The following is a 20,390-nucleotide window of genomic DNA, read 5'->3' on the forward strand; positions in this document are numbered from 1 at the left end:
ACAGCTCACAGTGGATGCTGGCTGTGTGGAACTGGTTTAAGGCCTGTGCCCAGGCTGTCCCAGTTGCTAGAATGTTGAATATTACCCCCGGATATACTATTAAGTCTAAAAATAAGTTGCAGAGTCAGGTATGTAGACTACGAATTAGCATGAATTAGTATATGCCGTGAATTAGGTTTTTGAGGATGATAATCAATCATTTCCCTTCCCTGCACGCCGACTTCCAAACCAATTGAGTCAGATGGAATGAGATCGAAATATCAGCCTCAGTATCAACAAGTTGGCCTGGCGTCTCTCTCCTCTGCATCCCCAACCAATATTCAGTCAGCAGGTGCCGGATTTCCTCGTCCGCTTTGCACCTGTCCGTGTCCTGGTCACTGTCCCAGCTCAGGCCTTCTTCATTGCTCGCCTGGATTTGGTCACTCGTGACGGGTCCCCCAGCCCAATCCCCCACAAGTGCTACCAAGTCCTCATGTTTCCAAATACAGGCTGTGTCACTCACTGCTGGAACTTTCCATTGCCCAAAGCCTCTTAGCTTGTCACATAAATGGTTCATGTTTCATCGTGGCTTTTCGTATTTCTGTGCCTTGCCCCAAGCTATTGCCCCTTGCCCTAAATGGCCACAGTTCATCTTTCAAGATTCATTTCAAATGCACCTTCCTCAGACAGAGTTAATTCTCTCTACTTCCCATATCCTTTGAAATATCCCTCTATTATATCCGAAAATGCAACTCTTGTGTTGCATGGTTATATATAACATATATACATACATATACATATATATACAATTATTCATTCACCTGTTTATTTTGATAGACTCTGAACTACTAAGAAAGTCTCCCTTACCCCCACACCTCCCCAGGCCTGACACGTAGTAGGTGTACATTTCCTGTTGGTTAAAACAATGAACTGTAGTTCACACACATACTTATGCTTTAAATTCAAATTTGAACTTTAAGTATCTTTTTCTAAAAATAGTTAAGAACTCCAAATTGCATGTACAGTGTTTTGTCTCTGCAGCCTCTCAGTATAGCAGACTTCTCCTGCTGAAAACTTCCTTTCTTCTAGCTCCCAATCCCTACCCCAACAACAGCACCAGCCCACGGCCATCTTTCTTATTTGGGATAATAAAATTGTATTTTTATTCTGAAGTCATTGGGTAGCAAAAATCTCCCTTTGCTCTAAGTTTTCAGGCCCAGGGGAATGAAGAAACAGGCAGAGTTTGGGACGATGGAACGTCATGGGGCCTACACAGCCTTTCAGCCATAAATGAGAGGGAGGAACATTGCTGTTCATGTACTAAAAATCACACTGGGTTACCATAAATTTGTGAAGATTTTGTTTTTCTCAATTTTGATTTCAAAAATCAGATACTATATAACTCCCAATTCTTCCTCCCAAGTGAATTATCCCGTTGAGTAAATAGAAAACAATACATTTTTAAAGGCTCTCTGAAAATCCAAAGATTGCTATAATTTAGATGCCACAATCTATATTCCTTGCAAGTGGTTAGTTTTTCAACAATCATGTTCCTTGAGTAATAAAAGAACTAAAACTTCAAGAAAGATACTAGCTTTATCATAAAACCAGTTCAAAGCAAAATTAAATGATAGATTTTAAGACATGCCTAAGTTGAACCTTCTGCTGCCTTTCCTCCTGAGACCTGGAACCACCCAAATGCAGGGGTCCTGCTTCCCTGCTATTTGCCCCTTCTCTGATCAGTAGACTCTGAGGTGGGTCTCACATTTGGATGCATCTCTGCAGAGCTCTTGACTTCATCAGAAGCTTGCAGCGAATTGGCGATTGCACACTAAACAATCAAATGAACTTCCTAGCATTGAAGATCGATCCTGGGACTGTTGTGTCTTGGAAGCATGGGGCACAAGCCTTCACTTCTCGCTCCTGCCACATTTCCACAGGGCTCAGGCCACTCTGCTCCAAGTCCTCTCCACTCTGGGATCCAGTCTCCATTTTACAGCAAAGGGATTTTTGCTAAAATGTTATCTCCCCTTTTGCAAACTTGTAAGAGCTTCCCATTGCCAACCAGAGGATGTCCAAACCCTTTTGCGTGGTTCAGCTTACATCTGGCTCCTGCTTACAATGCTAGTTTTGTCTTTCACCCAGTTCTAAAACTCTGTACACCAGCCCTCAAAAACCAGTTACAGTTTCCCAGATGTGCTTAACTGTTTCACCTGCAGGCCATGAAGAGTATCTTTCTTACCCCTGGGGCGCTGCTGACCCCTCTTTACCCTGGCCAACTCTTCTGGTTCCTCAGATCTCTGCTCGTATTTCCCATCTCCAGCAGAAGCATGTCCCAATTTCCCAAGACTGGCTTATGTGTTGCTTCTCTGTGCTTGCATAATACCTAGGCTCACCTCTGTCTCTGCACTGAGAGCATCCTGAATCGAGCTGTCTTCTCTCTTTGTGTCCATCAAACACAAAGCTCTTTGAGGACAAGGCTAGGCCTTATTCTTTGTATCCAAGTGCTGAACCTAGTTCCTGGCACATGGTAAGTGCTTGATAAATAAGTGTCAAATGTATAAATGAGTGGATATGGGAATGGTCATAACATCTTAGAGACCTCTAGATATCTTACCTTTATCTTTATTAGATATTTGAACAGGAGACAGTGGGCTGAGGGTCTAGACACTTGTGCTCTTAGTCCATTTTGCCTCCAGTATATGGTGACCTTGTCAAGTCACTTCACATCACCGGATGTCAGGCTTTTCATTTGTAATGTAATGAAGTGGAAATAATGAACCACAGCTGAAAACTAAGCTTAAGTGTGTTGCTTTGTAGATTCATGTTTACATGCTAAAGAGCTCTTATCTTTTATTTTTATCTCTATTTTTGCATACAGATGTTGCTTTTGAGATCATCTGCAATCCATACCTTAATTAGGTATATGGTAATCCTGCACAGACCCTAGAATTTGATCCTTCTGACTTTGTTAATTGTTTTGGTATTGTCTGGACACAGCCTTACTTGTGAATAGGAATGTGACATTGTAATCTATAGAGACCTGCATGTCTATACTCAATTTATGCATCTATACTTTGTCTTGCGTGGTGTTTGACCTATATATATCATAAAGGAAAGAATACCTTGCCCTCACCATCTATCCTTCCAAAATAACAACACTATGAATATACTCTTAGAGAGAACGTGTCTTGGTTTAATGGATTTTCATGTTTTTTTCCAGGGTTGGACCCAGCCGGGCCATATTTCCACAATACTCCAAATGAAGTTAGGCTGGACCCCTCGGATGCCGAATTTGTTGATGTCATTCATACAAATGCAGTTCGCTTGCTCTTTGAGTTTGGTAAGTTTTGAATACAAACAGAAACTACACTGAAGCATGGAAAAGAATTTTAGAAGCATTTATCCTGCTTTTATCTATTTCAGGTGCTGGGACTATTAATGCTTGTGGTCACCTTGACTTTTACCCAAATGGAGGGAAGCATATGCCAGGATGTGAAGACTTAATAACACCTTTATTTAACTTTGATCTCCACGCTTACAAGGAAGGTAAATACTTTCTAAAATATGAAGCTGGCTATTATACATTCACACGGCTCCCTCCTTGGACAGGATCCACACCCTTTTGCACGTAATATAATATAAAAATATGCTTTAGCCCCCAAACACAGTCACATTCATAAAGCTCCCACCAGTTGTGAGATCTGTGAGATCAGGGTCCGTGTCTTATTTATCTTTGTATCCCCAGGGCCTGTCAGAATGTCTAGCATGTTGTAGTCATTCAATGTAAATGAGAAGGATATGCTTATTCATTCAGCAAGATGTATTGAGTACCTACTATGTGCCAGGCATTATTCTAGGAACAGAATACAAAATGAAATGAATACAAAAGACAAAAACCCCTCCATGATGGAGCTAATATTCTAATTTGCTAGAAAAACAATAATAGAGTAAGGAGACAAAATAAAGCATGGAATGAAATATGAGGTGTTGGTGATAGTGGGGGTCAAGTGGGGAAAGGAGATTTTTGATAGGGTGGTCAGGGAGTCCTTACTGAAAAGATGACCTAAAGGAGTTAGCCATGAGAATACCTGGGAGAAAGGCATGCCAGGCCAATGGGTGGGGGGCAGCCAGTGTAAAGGGCCTGGGGCAGGAGCCTGCCTGGGGAGTTCATGGCAGTGAGGAGCCTACTGTGGCTGGAGTGAATTGAAAGAGGAGAGTAGGAGGCATGAGGTTAGAGAAGGGGCAGAAGGAGAAAATACAGGGCTTTATGGACCATTATAAAGATTTAAGCTCTTACTCAAGTGAGATGGGAGACGTGGGAGGATTTGGAGCAGAAGAGAGATATGGTTTGACTTACTTTTTAACAGAATCACTATGGATTATACATTAAATTTATCACAAATAAACAAATAGTATTTAACCCTTTATAATAGTGTCCAATAACAATAGTATCTATAGAGCACCTGGTAATAAGGCAACAGAAGTTATTATTTGGGGATTTCATTATTCTCTGGATCTGCATATCATCAACATGTAAATAATGAAACATATCATACATAATATATAAAATGCATAATACTATAATGTATGATGATATGATAGTAAATGAATGACTCTAAATATCTCACCCTCTGATTCCACATGGTCAGAATATCTTGATGATGTAATTATTTGATCTTCCAATTGGCTGGTGTAGTGGAAAGATACACAGATCATGACATTGAGAGTAGCTGGAATGTCCTCTTCTCTAGAGGCAAATTGCAAAGTTTTAATATCTGTTCTGAAGAGTAAATGTGATTAGAAGTATCTGTTTGCAATGCCTACTGAAGAAAAGAAACAATAACTGGTGAATTACAGACACTCAAAATGAGAAAGCCAATTCCAGCTAGAAGAGATAAGCAAAATTCATTCAAATAAGGCCTATTATAAAACTTATTTCTCTTCTTATTTTCTGTATTATGACTTAAAATCCTTTCTATTAGGGTAAAATATAGATCATAATATTTCTTTATATACATACACAGAACATTTGAAATTCTGTAAAGAATTAATTCAAGTAAAATATATTTTTCACAAGCTATCATTTTAAGACGTTATAAAATTTCCTACAACTCTATTTAAAGTATGTGTATCGGGGCACCTGGGTGGCTCAGTCGTTAAGCGTCTGCCTTCGGCTCGGGTCATTGGTCCCAGGGTCCTGGGATGGAGCCCCACATCAGGCTCCCTGCTCGGCGGGAAGCCTGCTTCTCCCTCTCTCACTGTGTCTCTCTCTATCAAATAAATAAAATCTTAAGTAAAAAAAAAAAGTATGTGCATCAGTCATGTTATGATTTAGGTGAGTTCGAAGACATTAAGATATTCGATTTTACATTATACTTATGACTAAGAAATCACTTACTTTTAAAATTTATATTTCCCAAATGCTAACGAACCATCTTGTCTACATCACAATTAATTGTGCATATAAATCTGAATATAAAAAGACCTGACGTAAGAGATGTCCTTGTTTTAAAAAAAAAAAATGATGCCATTTATTGATCTTGCTTTCTGAAGTTACCCTGTCTCAGTTATCTATTGCATGACAAACCAGAATGGCTTAAAAAAACAATGGTTTCATTGCCCATTGTTCTGAGGGTCAAGATTAAGGCAGAGTTCTATAGAAACTTTGCTTTGCGATGTGAGTTGTGTGATTGCATCCAGTTGGGGGCTACACTGGGTTGAGCTAGGTGGGAAGATTCAACATGGTCTTCCACGTCTGGGGTCTTGGTACTGGTTCTTCTCTTTAAGTGGTCTGTTCATCTTCAGGGCCTTTCTTCCCAGCCAGTTAACCAGGATTTCTTAACAGAAAAGCTGGGTTCTAAGAAGGCCACCGTGGATGCTAGAAGGTCTTTTAAGACTGAGGACCTGAATTTGCATGGGGTCAATTTCTCCATGTTCTGTTGGTCAAAGCAAGTCAGGGGACTAGCTTGCAATCCAGGGTTGGGTGGGGGGAGTGAAAAAAAAATAGGCTCCTTGCTCTTGAAAGGAGGAATGGTAATCTGTTATTGCAAAGGGGTGAGGACCTAAAAAAGAGTGACTCATTGGAGGCCACTATTACAGTATAATGATCTACCACATATACTAAAACAAAATCTAGATTCTCAAAGATCAACCAAGTTGTGTAGGTCATTGGAAAACTAGTCCATGGCAGACACTAAAGATGTTGCTATAGAAGATTTAAGAGCATAAGTGACTAGAATGCTATGCTAACTTCAGAATGCACAAATGTATTTAGATGCATCTTATTTATTGTTGCAATAATCTGAACTATTAGTGGCCATAATGTCATGCCTGGCAATGACAGAACTAACTTGTCTGTAGCATTCTTTATAATACTTCTCACCTGTGACACCTCGAAGCTCAGTTGAAGGTGTGCATGGGTTAACATTGTTGGCTGTGTTGTGATTGAATAGGAGGGAGTTCAGTCTTCATGCAGAAACAGGGAGACAGAGAACAAATTGGTCTAAGGTGGAGATGCTGTGTGCACAAGAATTCTGAAAGCTCTAAGTGCTTGAAAGCTCTAGGTCAAAGATCCGGGAAGTGTTGAAGATAATAGTATCAGAACACAAAGTCATTTCTATTTGCATTTGTTTATTTACCCTGCTTGAATGTCCCTGGAGATTCACACAAAGAATTGTTTGGTACAAAGAAAAGGATATATGCTATTGATAAATGTTGTTCAGTATCCAAGCCTACATACAAGGTCTGGCCGTCTAGACATCCCAAGTCAAGAATCTGTTTTTTTAAGTTACTTTTCTAAGAAATGGTTCTTACTATTAGTTATCAGTTAATCCATTTATTGCTATTAATTAATTGGAAATTGTCTTTGCAGAAGTGGTTTCCTTCTTTGATTGCAACCATGCCCGAAGTCATCGCTTCTATACTGAAAGCATTCTCAATCCTGAAGCATTTATTTCTTATCCTTGTAGATCCTACAGATCTTTCAAAGCGGTAAGTAAAGTATTTTGCTGTGGTATTTAATTAGCAAGTCATTTTTTGAACCATGATCGGCCAACGAATTAGTACTTTGAGTATGTGGCAAAAAATGCATCTGCCATCTTGGGAAATAATAGATTCTTTCTCTGTGCAGAGTGCTGAACAGTAGCTGGATTGCTGAAGAGCTTAAATAACTAAACCAACTATTTGTATTCTGGTTGTTTCAGCTCTTTTGAAGATTATATCCAAGTTTGTGTTTGGGGCCATTTGTTATGCAGTAATTAGATGCTTACTGTGTAAGTCCAGGGCAAAAAATTGTCTGTGTGTATATTTTAAATGTCATCTTCAAAGATGCCCCGAGAAGGTTGAACCAATCAATAGCTACAACCAAACATATTACTATTTACTTGGAACGTGAAAATTATTTTATTAAAATTTAATTATTTATACAGAGCCGAACTAAGGCATATAGCTCACAGGAGTTCCACACAGATCAATAAGGGACAAAATACCAAATCTGATTTTGTTTAAGTCATAAAACGCACGGTGCCAGATCTGAACTAAATGTATTTTTCATTTGGTTATCACTATGAAAAGGAGAAAGAAAATCCATTTTGTAGTGAGAAGTGGAAAGATTTTCCTTCTTACGCTTCAGAGATCTAATTCCCTGTTTTATCAGGGTAGAAAATGTGGGGTTTCCAGCTGGAGTTTATTGTAAGTAATAGCACTTTGTGGCTAAGTTTAGTGTTGGGACAGGAATGAGCCGTTTCTGTCCTCTTAAACAGAGCAAGGTGACTGGATGCCCTTCAGCCACCTTCTCCGTCTCGGGAGCCAGTTATTCTTACCCATGGCATGCCCTGGTGAACTGCCATGCTTGGGGAGCTTGCCAGCCAAACCCTGGCATTTTCCCAACCACCTCCTTCTATGTCGCCTCCTCCTCCTTCCGGCCCCAGATGCTGCTCTGAGTGGCTAAAGGGACCTTGACACTTACTGTACTGAAGGCATTTGGAAGAAGCCCTCGGAGTCACAGTCTAGTCAGAGATAATGGGCTACAGTCTGCGAGATGGGAGAAGCTTAGGCTCCTGTGCCACATGGATGCCAATTATGGCTACAAACTAGAGAACATTGCATCAATTTCCTTGACATGTTTTATTGTGCTTCTACCCAAACAGTCGTAAAGAGGAAGTGAAGTGAAATAAATAGAACAGAACAGAATGAAATAAAATAAAATTAAAATAAAATAAAATAAAATAAAATGAAGGAGGAATTCTAATACCAGGCTGTCTGGTTCACATCCTTGCTCCCTCACTTACTAGACACGCATCATTGGACCAATTCTTTAACTGCTCTGCACTTCGGTTTCCTCGTCTGTTTGATAAGGAGGCTGAAAGCACCGTAATAATAAAGAGGCTTGTGAGGATTAATTAGTAAAATGCACATAAAGTGCTTAAAAAGTGCCTGGCATGTGGTAAGCCCTTAATAAATATGCGCCCTTTTATTATTGTTACAAGTTTTCTTCATTAAAAATAGAGTTTTACATGGGATGCTTTACTATAATCCTAGCCTTAATGTTCATGGTTTATATATCCGAAACTTCAAAACTTAAAATAACAAATATTCAAACACCGCTACCAAGATTTTTTTAAGTTAACATTTTGTTAGTTTTGCTCCGAATTTTAAAATGTACAGATAAAATTTCATTCCCTTTCATTCCTTCCCACCCTCCTCTGAGGCAGGGTTTGGAGTAAATCCAATATGTATCAGATAAATAGTATTACACTTATCTTCCTGGATTTGCTTTGTTGTTGTTGTTAAATTTTATAAACTTGAGATCTACATTGATATGTGTAGATCTAATGTATTTATTTTATAGGAATCAGTCACAATTGATTTCTTCATTCCCCTACTAATACACATTTTGGTTGTTTCAGGTGTTTGTTATTAAAAGCAGTTCTCAGGGGCACCTGGGTGGGTCAGTCGTTAAGTGTCTGCCTTCAGCTCAGGTAATGATCCCGGGGTCCTGGGATCCAGCCCCGCATCTGGCTCCCTGCTCGGTGGGAAGCCAGCTTCTCCCTCTCCCACTCCCCCTGCTTGTGTTCCCTCTCTCACTGTGTCTCTCTCTGTCAAACAAATAAATAAAATCTTAAAAAAAAAAAAAAAAGCAGTTCTCAGTAAATACTTCTGTATGTCTACTAGTGTGCTTGTATGGAAGCTTCTTTATGGCATGTAATACAAGTGAAATTGTCAAAGCATGTGTGCATTTGTCTTTTTTTTTAAGATTTTATTTATTTATTTGAGAGAGAGAGTGCAAGCACGGGGAGGAGCAGAGGGAGAAGGACAAGCAGAGCCCCACGTGGGGCTTGATCCCACCCCGAGATCATGACCTGAGCTGAAATCAGGAGTCGGATGCTTAACTGACTGAGCCACCCAGGCACCTCACATTTCTGTCTCTATTAGACATTACCAAATTGCTGTCTGCAACATCTGTCAATTTACATTCCCATCAGGAGCAAACGAGATTCCCACACTTGTCTTCACCACTACTTGATGTTGCAAATTGTTTTAATTTTTGCAGATCTGCTGAGTATGAAATTGTATGTTGTTTTCATTAGCCCATTCCTGACAACTAGTAAGATTGAGCAGCTTTTTCCATAGTTATAGACTATTTGACTTTCCTCTTCTGGGGATTCTCTATTCATAGCATTACTCACATTTCTAATAGGCCATTTTTTTCCTCTCAGTTGTTTTTGTTTTATTTTGTTTTGTTTTTGAAAACAGGGTGGCCCATTAGGCAACTTAGTCATTTTTAAATGCATGTGCTTTATTTAAATTTTAAAGATTTATCATAGTTTAATAATATATCAAGAGTTTATTGAAGGTCAACATTTCTAATTACATTTCTAACCTACCTCTTTTTTTCTGTCACCAGGGAAATTGCTTCCATTGTCCCAAAGAAGGTTGCCCAACAATGGGTCATTTTGCTGATAGATTTCACCTCAAAAATACGCAGCCTAATAGATCATATTATTTTTTAAACACAGGGTCTCTTTCCCCATTTGCCCGTAAGTATTGAAGCTCAGTTTTTTTTATTGTAATGCTTTAAGGTACTTATCTTTAAAACTTCAACAGTTTTTACTGAGTGTCTACTAAATAACTGGGCACTGGGCCAGACTCTGAGGATGCAGGGAGGAAGCAATACCGTGAGTTTAGACTAGTGGGGAGTTTCAATCCCGGGTAATAAACGTTCTGCTAAGAGACATGCAAAAGAGGGTCTTCCACAACCAAGTCAATGGAGCTTTCTGAGGGAAGGTGATTTCTGAGTGGACTCCTGAAAGATGAGTAAGAGAGAAGGAAATGGAAGCATTCCAGGCAGAAGGAACAGCACATGTCAGGACTGTGGAGGCCAGGAGGAGAGTAATATGAGATGAGGCAGGAGATGTAAATTAAGTCAATAATGAAATCATGAGCCATGTGGGGAGTTCGGAATTTATGAGTTCCTGGAAAGCCACCAAAGGGTGTTAAGATTATCAGATTGGTTTCTTAAAAAGCCATTCTTGTTGCCGCATAGATTAGAGGGAGACAAGATGGAAGCAGAATGACTTGTTAGGATAAGTGCTGCCTCACCACCATGGAGGGTGATGGATGGTAACTAACCTTGTGTGCTAATCATTTCACAATATATCATTATGTGTGTATCACGGTATACACGTCCACAATGTTCATGTCTCAATAAAGCTGGACAGAAAGGTAGGAGACAGGGAGAAAGTACAGAGATGGTTGGGAGGTAGAAGCAAAATGGAACCTGGCAAATGGACTTGAGGGATGCCAAAAGTCGAGAAGTCAAGGATGGTTCTGGCTCGCTGGATGTTGTTCCGTTCGCTGAACTTGATGACACAGGAAGAAAGTCTGGCTTGGAGGAGGCTGATGGGCTCAGTTTCTAACTTACCAGGTTTTGAGATGCCTTGGGGTGGGGGGGGGTGTGCCCACAAGGTAGTCAGAGATACAGGAGACCGATGCGATCTACAGATAGCGATTTGAGAGATATACCTGTGTGTAGACAGCCATCAGGGCTGTGGAGGAGGATGATGAAATTACCCAAAAAAGTGTGTAAAATGAGAAGAAAGAGAGCAGAGAAAGAGAAACTGCAAAGGAAACTGAGGAAGGTCTCAGTCTCTTTCAGAGAGAGAAGGTAAACCAGTGTGGAGAGCAGTAAAAGGAGCCAGGGAAAGAAAGACAATGAGGAAGGAAGGATGGATCCACTGCACCAGATATGCTAAAAGGTCAGATGAGATGGTTCTGAGGGCTCATGGGATAAAGCCGATAAAGCGCCAATGCTGGTCTCTGGGAGCTTGGGGACAGGGGTTTCCGTGCAGACATGGCAGTGGGGTGGGCTGAGGAGGGAAGAACTCTGCAACGATTAACTCAGGAATTGAAAATTCTCTCTGGAGATTTTTTTCCCCATTCAAACGTTTTTCAAACAATTTTAGGAAGAATTGCATTTTTTTCAATGTGTTACTAAACATACAGCAGTTCCAGAATTCACAGTGAAAGATCTGTTTCATTCCAGATTTTGTAAAAGTGACCCTTGGCCACTTGCAAGGGATTTGTCCTGTTGGCAGGCTTTGTGCTGCCCCAGACCTGGGCTAACTGGGCATTCTGAGCACAGAGCCCCGCGGGAGACGAAGGGACAGCTCACTTCGCCTCCCATTCTAAAAAGCACAGACCCTCTTGCCCGCTAGGTTTTCTAGATTTATTCTGGGTTAGTTGCCAAACCATGGCCAATAAAAACCTGGCTGTGCAAAACATACATGCTGCAGAATACAAATGTAATAGACAGAAGAAGACACACACTTCCATTTTAAAAAGTCATAAAAATGCCTGGAAAATTAAAGAATTTTCTTTAGAGAATATCATGACACTATTTACTTTCATAACATGAAATCATGTACATTTATATGTATTTTTAAATGTAGTTTTTCACCAAAGTCACTCAAGCTATATAAAGTTGTGCTTTTTCATGAACACGAATAGCCGTGTTCAAGGCTGGAAGTTGCGTTCACATCAAAGTGCCCAGGAGGTCATGCTTTTCTCGTGTTTTCACCTCTTCATTTTCACTTTTTTGTTTTGTTTTGTTTTAATTTCCAGGTTGGAGGCACAAATTATCTGTCAAACTCGATGGAAACAATGCCACTCAAGGGACCCTGATCCTCCGTGTAGGTGGAACGACCGGGAACACGGAAGAGTTTGTGATGGCCAGGTAGGCAAGGGCCAAGGACGAGGCAGTGGCAGGTGGCACAGTGCTGGGCACTCGCTCAGACTGGCTCAGTCAGCAGCTCGGGCTTTTCCGACAGCGGAATGCCACGGGCTGTCCTGACACATTCGACTTTTCTTTTCACTTCTGGCTTTCCAGATATAAAATAGAAATCATAGGCTCTATTTTCTCTGCAGTTCACCTACAAACAGAAAAGGTTAGAAAATGATAGCATAAAATTATAGATCTAGATAGGTGGACAATAAACAAGTTATTGTTAATCCAGTCCATTAACATTATACAAATTCGCCTATGTTTTGGTTTGTATAGATTCAAATTACTTATAGAATAAGACATTTATATAAATGGCCAGATTTCTAATAAGCTGTCTGAGTAGCATGCACAGATACTGGACAAGTGTTGAAATAGTCAAAGGTGGGAATAATTCAGCAGAGACATTCACTGTGTACCTTTGGCTAAAGTCCCCTTTTATCTTGAGTTTCCTTTAATCTTTTCTTTGGTCAACCTTGGCATTTTTGTATTAGAGATTTTACTTACGTTGTTTACTTCTGTAATCCATTCCAGAATTAAGGTTATGGACACTAATTAGATGCTTCCTTTTTGCAAACCAATGAATGGATTAGATTTTTGCCTCTTTGCTTTCCATCGTCTTCAAAGATTGGGCAGGGGCATGAAAAACAAGAGATTTCTGTGGTTATTTTGTCAGCCAAAGGATGCGGCAGATTAATCATTCTGGCCGTTTGTGCACATCATCTTGCCTCAGTGCACCTGCCGGCAACTATGGGTTCAGTCTGATCCTCTGGACCCTTGTGAACGCACAGGCTCCAGCCCACCTTTCCAGCCCTGTCTCCCACCATCTGGTTTGTTCATCTTCAGCTCAGCCAGATTACCCTGATTGCACTACCCAGCATTCACTAGATCCCACTTTTCCTCTCTTTGACTTCACTCAGGTGGTTCCTCTGTTCCAAATACCCTTCCCTGTCTTAACATATCTTATTTCCACGTGTTCTTCGTGTCTCCATTAAGCTAGTTCCCTGAGAGCAGTTCAATACGATCAATCGTGTGCTTGTGGCTCTGAGGCCCACAGGATATTGCCTAAGGCTGGGCAGTTTGAGCTCTGCATAAAGGCCTCTGACCTGGGGCAGGTGGGAACAAATAGGCAGTTCCCACCCTGACCTGCTTAAAAATTTGTGAGAATATTTTGGGGCACCTCGGTGGCTCAGTCGGGTGAGCATCCGACTCTTGGTTTCGGCTCAGGTCATGATTTCAGGGTCATGAGATCGAGCCCCACGTGGGGCTCTGTGCTCAGCGGGGAGTCTGCTTAAGAGTCTTTTCTCCTGCCCCTCCCCCCTGACTCACCCTAGCGCTTGCGCACTCTCTCTCTCAAACAACTAAATAAAATCTTTTTTAAAAATTGTAAGAATATTTTGACATTTCTGCATTTCTTTTGCAAATATTTAAAGAAGCAGTCTGTCATCTTGTTGCAGTCATCCAATCCTCTTTTAAGAATAATTCAGTATTTCTGGTTTACGGTATATGTCCCATCTTGAAATGAAGTCAGATTAACACGTCTGCACGCTCTCTATTCCTATTTTTCAGTCAAGCATCAAGAGTCTGGCCCCTCCCTGTGGATTATATTTTAGTCATGTGGGCTTCTAATGACACAGTTATGGAGGTCCGCACAGTAGGTTCACTGAGTGAAGGCAGTCCAGAGAGCAACAGGAAGATTATCCCTAAGAAGCTGGAAGAAAAGTAAAGCAATTAATTCTACATGGAATAGAGTAAGACAGGCCCTAGGAATAGCAAAATTCATTCACTCAACAAACATTTAAATGCCCACTGTGTGCCAGGAATTGTTCTGATTGCTAAGAATACAGCCACAGGTCCTGTCCTTGTGGAGCTTTTCTTCTAATGAGAGGAGATAGACAATACATTAAGAATGGAAGAAGGAAACAAGAGAAATAGGGAAATCACATCTGGTCTCATTTTGGCTTGGATAAGATGTGCCTTATGCCTCAAGATAATCCACTTCTCTGCTCTGTTGCCATGCTCACCAAAACATCTTCTTTTTTTTTTTTTAAGGATTTTATTTATTTATTTGAAAGAGAGAGACACAGTGAGAAAGGGAACACAAGCAGGGGGAGTGGGAGAGGGAGCAGCAGGCTTCCGGCGGAGCAGGGAGCCTGATGCGGGGCTCTATCCCAGGACCCTGGGATCATGACCTGAGCCGAAGGCAGACACTTAACGACTGAGCCACCCAGGCGCCCCCATAAGGCACCATTTAGAGAATGATTCTCTGTAGTCTCAAAAATGCACTAGCTAAAGCAACCTATTCTAAACAAACCCTCTGAACAAGACTGCCACGGGGGCAAATGACATTCACCTTGCAGTATGTTAGAGTTGCTCTAAAGTAGCAGAGACTGGGACACAGGTCTTGGGAAGCCCTGCAGATCATAGATTCCTGGGACAGATGTCATCAGAGTTCTATCTTCAAGCCAAGTATTAAATGCGAACAAACAAACAAATTATGAGAAACACCATCATTCCCCTCATCCCAGAAAGCAGCAATGCCAGTCACAAAGCTAAAGTTTAGGAGTTTTCAGAATAAGACTCCTGTCTACATTATAACTGCTGAGATTATAGAAGCTCCCCCAAATCCCCGAGCTGCCCCGGGAATGGGTCTCTGTGTGTGTGTGTGTGTGTGTGTATCTTGTGCACATCCTTTCTCCCTCCTGTTGAATATCCTGAGCCTCACTTCCCGGTCGACCTCACCCCAGTTGGCCCTATTCTCTGATAGGGCTGGGCAAGAATTCCAGAGTGGAGAAAATGGTGTTTCTGTACCATTAAATCACTGTTCCCTACCTCGCTGTCTTTTTTTGCCCTCACACCTAAATGCTTCAGCACACATTCCCTAAGAACAAAGCCAGTCTTCTACATAATCACAATATAGTTATTAAACCTAGGAAATCCAACAATGATATGATCCTATCAATCGACATTCCATATTCAAATTTTGCCAATTGTCCAAATAATATTCTTGATAGCAATTTTTTCCCAGTCGGGATCCATTCCACAATATGATGCTGCATGCAGTTGTCTCCTTAGACTTCTCTATTCTGAAACAATTCCTCAGCCTTTATGTTTCTTGACCTTGACATTTTTGGAGGGTACAGGTCAGTTCTTTTTGTGGAATGTCTCTCAGCTTGGATTTCTGATGTTTCCTCAATATTGGATTCCCGTAGTATAGTTTTGAAAGGAAGGAATATCACAATAGTGATCTTGTGTCCTTCTCAGTGAGTTGTATCAGGAAACACATGATGTCAGTTTATTCCACTACTGGTAATGTTAGTTTTTTTTTTCTTTTTTATTCTTATGTTAATCCCCATACATTACATCATTAGTTTTAGATGAAGTGTTCCATGATTCATTGTTTGTGCACAACACCCAGTGCTCCATGCAGAATGTGCCCTCCTCAATACCCACCACCAGGCTAACCCATCCTCCCACCCCCCTCCCCTCTAGAACCCTGTTTGTTTTTCAGAGTCCATCATCTCTCATGGTTCGTCTACCCCTCCGATTTCCCCCGCTTCATTCTTCCCCTCCCGCTACCTTCTTCTTCTTCTTCTTCTTTTTTTTTTCTTAACATATATTGCATTATTTGTTTCAGAGGTACAGATCTGAGATTCAACAGTCTTGCACAATTCACAGCACTTACCAGAGCACATACCCTCCCCAGTGTCTATTACCCAGTCACCCCACCCCTCCCACCCCACCCCCCACTCCAACAATACTCAGTTTGTTTCCTGCGATTAAGAATTCCTCATATCAGTGAGATTATATGATACATGTCTTTCTCTTTTTGACTTATTTCACTCAACATAATACTCTCCAGTTCCATCCACGTCGTTGCAAATGGCAAGATCTCATTCCTTTTGATGGCTGCATAATATTCCATTGTATATATATACCACCTCTTCTTTATCCATTCATCTGTCGATGGACATCTTGGCTCTTTCCACAGTTTGGCTATTGTGGACATTGCTGCTATAAACATCAGGGTGCACGTACCCCTTCGGATCCCTACTTTTGTATCTTTGGGGTAAATACCCAGTAGTGCAATTGCTGGATCATATGGTAGCTCTATTTTCAACTTTTTGAGGAACCTCCATACAGTTTTCCAGAGTGGCTGCACCAGCTTGCATTCCCACCAACAGTGTAGGAGGGTTCCCCTTTCTCCGCATTCCCGCCAACATCTGTCGTTTCCTGACTTGTTAATTTTAGCCATTCTGACTGGTGTGAGGTGGTATCTCATTGAGGTTTTGATTTGGATTTCCCTGATGCCGAGCGATATTGAGCACTTTTTCATGTGTCTGTTGGCCATTTGGATGTCTTCTTTGGAAAAATGTCTGTTCATGTCTTCTGCCCATTTCTTGATTGGATTCTTTGTTCTTTGGGTGTTGAGTTTGATGAGTTCTTTATAGATTTTGGATACTAACCCTTTATCTGATATGTCATTTGCAAATATTTTCTCCCATTCTGTCGGTTGTCTTTTGGTTTTGTTGACTGTTTCCTTTGCTTTGCAAAAGCTTTTTATCTTGATGAAGTCCCAACAGTTCATTTTTGCCCTTGCTTCCCTTGCCTTTGGCGATGTTTCTAGGAAGAAGTTGCTTCGGCTGAGGTCAAAGAGGTTGCTGCCTGTGTTCTCCTTTAGGATTTGGATGGACTCCTGTCTCACATTGAGGTCTTTCAACCATTTGGAGTCTATTTTTGTGTGTGGTGTAAGGAAATGGTCCAGTTTCATTCTTCTGCATGTGGCTATCCAATTTTCCCAACACCATTTGTTGAAGAGACTGTCTTTGTTCCATTGGACATTCTTTCCTGCTTTGTCGAAGATTAGTTGACCATAGAGTTGAGGGTCCATTTCTGGGCTCTCTATTCTGTTCCATTGATCTATGTGTCTGTTTTTGTGCCAGTACCATGCTGTCTTGATGATGACAGCTTTGTAATAGAGCTTGAAGTCCGGAATTGCGATGCCGCCGGCTTTGCTTTTCTTTTTCAATATTCCTCTGGCTATGCGGGGTCTTTTCTGGTTCCATACAAATTTTAGGATTATTTGTTCCATTTCTTTGAAAAAAGTGGATGGTATTTTGATGGGGATTGCAATGAATGTGTAGATTGCTCTAGGTAGCATTGACATCTTCACAATATTTGTTCTTCCAATCCATGAGCATGGAACGTTTTTCCATTTCTTTGTGTCTTCCTCAATTTCTTTCATGAGTATTTTATAGTTTTCTGAGTACAGATCCTTTGTCTCTTTGGTTAGATTGATTCCTAGGTATCTTATGGTTTTGGGTGCAGTTGTAAATGGGATCGACTCCTTAATTTCTCTTTCTTCTGTCTTGTTGTTGGTGTATAGGAATGCCACTGACTTCTGTGCATTGATTTTATATCCTGCCACGTTACTGAATTCCTGTATGAGTTCTAGCAGTTTTGGGGTGGAGTCTTTTGGGTTTTCCACATAAAGTATCATATCATCTGCAAAGAGTGAGAGTTTGACTTCTTCTTTGCCAATTTGGATGCCTTTGATTTCTTTTTGTTGTCTGATTGCTGTGGATAGGACTTCCAATACTATGTTGAATAGCAGTGGTGATAGTGGACATCCCTACCGCGTTCCTGACCTTAGGGGGAAAGCTCTCAGTTTTTCCCCATTGAGAATAATATTCGCTGTAGGTTTTTCATAGATGGCTTTTATGATATTGAGGTATGTACCCTCTATCCCTATACTCTGAAGAGTTTTGATCAAGAAAGGATGCTGTACTTTGTCAAAAGCTTTTTCTGCATCTATTGAGAACACCAAAACATCTTCTGATGACTAGTTTGGTTATGTCATTCTTTTCATGCAAGTGAAGAAGTTACCAGGGAGAGAGTTGGAGGACATTTTGGTTAATAAAAAGAAAACATTTCCCCCTTGGGAACAGAGATCAGTTTTCTGTGAATTTAGCTCCTCATTGACAGTGTGATCATTTCCTGGTGTCAATAAAAATCTGGTGTTCTGAGACTAGAAAACCAAGACCAGACCTTTCATTATGGAGATCCCGTCAAGATAATGCCTCTCTAGGCATTCCCCAACATCTACTAGTCAAGTAGGGAATGGGAACATTTACCTCACCCTTCCTTTCAAGCTTCAGAACCCTGCTATTCCAAGATGCTGATCGACATGAACAAAAACAATAAATCTCCTGCAAGCAAATGCCAGCAGACGTGACTTCCTCTTTCATGATACAACACAGATGTGGCTTCACTTCAGCACTGAGAATACCCAGTGTGAGCTTATGAGTCTTCTTTTTCTGTTTACAGTGGAACACTTAAGCCAGGCATGACTTATACAAAGTTAATTGATGCAGACGTTAATGTTGGAAATGTTACAAATATTGAGTTCATTTGGAAGGAATATTTGTTTGGGCGTTCTCAGAATAAGTTGGGAGCAGAAATGGTGACAGATATATCTGGAAAACATGGATATGAGTAAGTATTACCTTTCCCTTGTATTTTAAACTCTGTATTAAACAGAGTTTAAAGTTTTAATGGTATTTAAAACCTACATATAATTTGAAACTTGCAACTTATATAAAAATTTGTACATCTTGAAATTTTATAATTAAAGAAAAGGAAACTTATTTAAAAAATGAACATTATATTTGCAAAAGTGATTACAAAATAATAATTACTCATTACGTTAGATCTACCATGTCTCTTTTTCCCCCTCGAATCGTTTTAATATCCTTTTTTTCCCCCCTTAAAATTTTTCAGATCTACCTTCTGTAGCCAGGACATTATGGGACCCAGTATTGCCCAGATCCTGAAACCATGCTAATTTCAGATACAGTCTTGATGAATTTATTTAATGAAAGAAAGAATCTTCTTCTGGTTGGTATCTGAACCAAACTTGGCCTTCGTGAGTGAGAGGAGGTGATGCCAAAGTGTGGTGGTATAAATTGCGCAAAAGTGAGACTCTGGTTGAGTACTTGAGGCACATTTTGAGTATCTCCAGGTAGAATAAGCACAGTTCTAGAATGATATAAAGAATATTTATTATGTTGTTAAATCTTGCTAAGACAAATTATGGCTATAGTTCATGATCTGTAGATGATAACCCTGTGGGTTGATATGTCTATGTATTAATAATGAAAACCGATGAGAGTACATTAGTATTTCCAAGGTGTTCCTTGGTCTTCAGGTGTGTGTGAAGTAAAAGAGATTTGGGGGCTTATCTGTGATATGTCCAATAGTTAGCAATAGGCCCTGAGGATCATCAGCCCCTTCTCTCAAAGCCACCTGCCGGGGGAGAATTACTCCTCTCTGGACCTTGAAAGCCCCATTGCAAATTTGCATTTAGCCTAAAGGCAGCATTTCATTTGTAAAGCACTTGACTATCCCTTTGTGTTTGCAATAATAATCCTGTAATATTTAACTGTGTCAATTTTTTAAAACTTTGCTTCAATTTTTTGTAATTCAGGTGTCCGTATCCAGGGTAAATCAAAGATGACTGTTTTTATCTGCTCTGTTTTCTAATGGGTTTAGTGTTTAGTCCCCAGCATTGTACTATAAATGTTGTTGAAAAGAAATGATGACAGATCCTCTGCAGGAGTTTTCTTGATTCTCCTTGGTGCCTTGCTGACAAGCAAACATCAAGAAAAGGCCCCTGGATGTACTTAAACCTGCCCCTAACAGGGCAGAAAGCAGAGAACCGAGTGGGGTGTCTCTTTCCCATTGTGCAAGTGGGAGATAGAAGACTGATTGGAGCATGAGACTCAATGGAAGGGGGAAAGGAGATGCGGACATGTTTGGCACAATCTGGCTGATTGTCTACTCTCTGGTGGGCATGTCAACCCAAGGCCTAGGCCAGCCCGGGAGCAGGGTGGCCATGAGCATCCCCGTGGGAGGGTCTGAGTCTCTGAGACCTACTAACAGTGTGGCAGCCCAACACTCCTCGGCAATCTGGCAGTGGAGTCGGCCCCATGACTCTGGGGGCAGGACACCTTCCTTGTCCTGACCCTGCAACTGTTCTCTGTTCAGCCTTTCTTTGTTTTTTGTTTTTTGGGTTTTTTTTTGAAAAGGGCTTGGCCACCAGCAGGAAGAGTTATGGATCAAGTAGCAGCAT

The 20,390-nt window shown here is 40.7% G+C and overlaps 1 protein-coding gene across 1 annotated transcript in view; it reads left to right on the plus strand.

The window, feature by feature from the left end:
• PNLIPRP3 (pancreatic lipase related protein 3) overlaps positions 1-19,103 on the plus strand; it is a 38,366-nt gene extending 19,263 nt beyond the window's left edge. The window contains exons 6-12 of the mRNA XM_034987279.1: positions 3,203-3,322; positions 3,406-3,528; positions 6,854-6,972; positions 9,887-10,019; positions 12,103-12,214; positions 18,587-18,754; positions 19,040-19,103. Coding sequence (XP_034843170.1) covers positions 3,203-3,322; positions 3,406-3,528; positions 6,854-6,972; positions 9,887-10,019; positions 12,103-12,214; positions 18,587-18,754; positions 19,040-19,103 — 839 coding nt within the window. The remainder of the gene's footprint in view (positions 1-3,202; positions 3,323-3,405; positions 3,529-6,853; positions 6,973-9,886; positions 10,020-12,102; positions 12,215-18,586; positions 18,755-19,039) is intronic.
• Positions 19,104-20,390: the final 1,287 nt, after the last annotated feature.

This window comes from Mirounga leonina, unplaced genomic scaffold (genome assembly GCF_011800145.1).
Source record: "Mirounga leonina isolate KUSES-001 unplaced genomic scaffold, KU_Mleo_1.0 Mir_114, whole genome shotgun sequence".
Taxonomy (NCBI): domain Eukaryota; kingdom Metazoa; phylum Chordata; class Mammalia; order Carnivora; family Phocidae; genus Mirounga; species Mirounga leonina.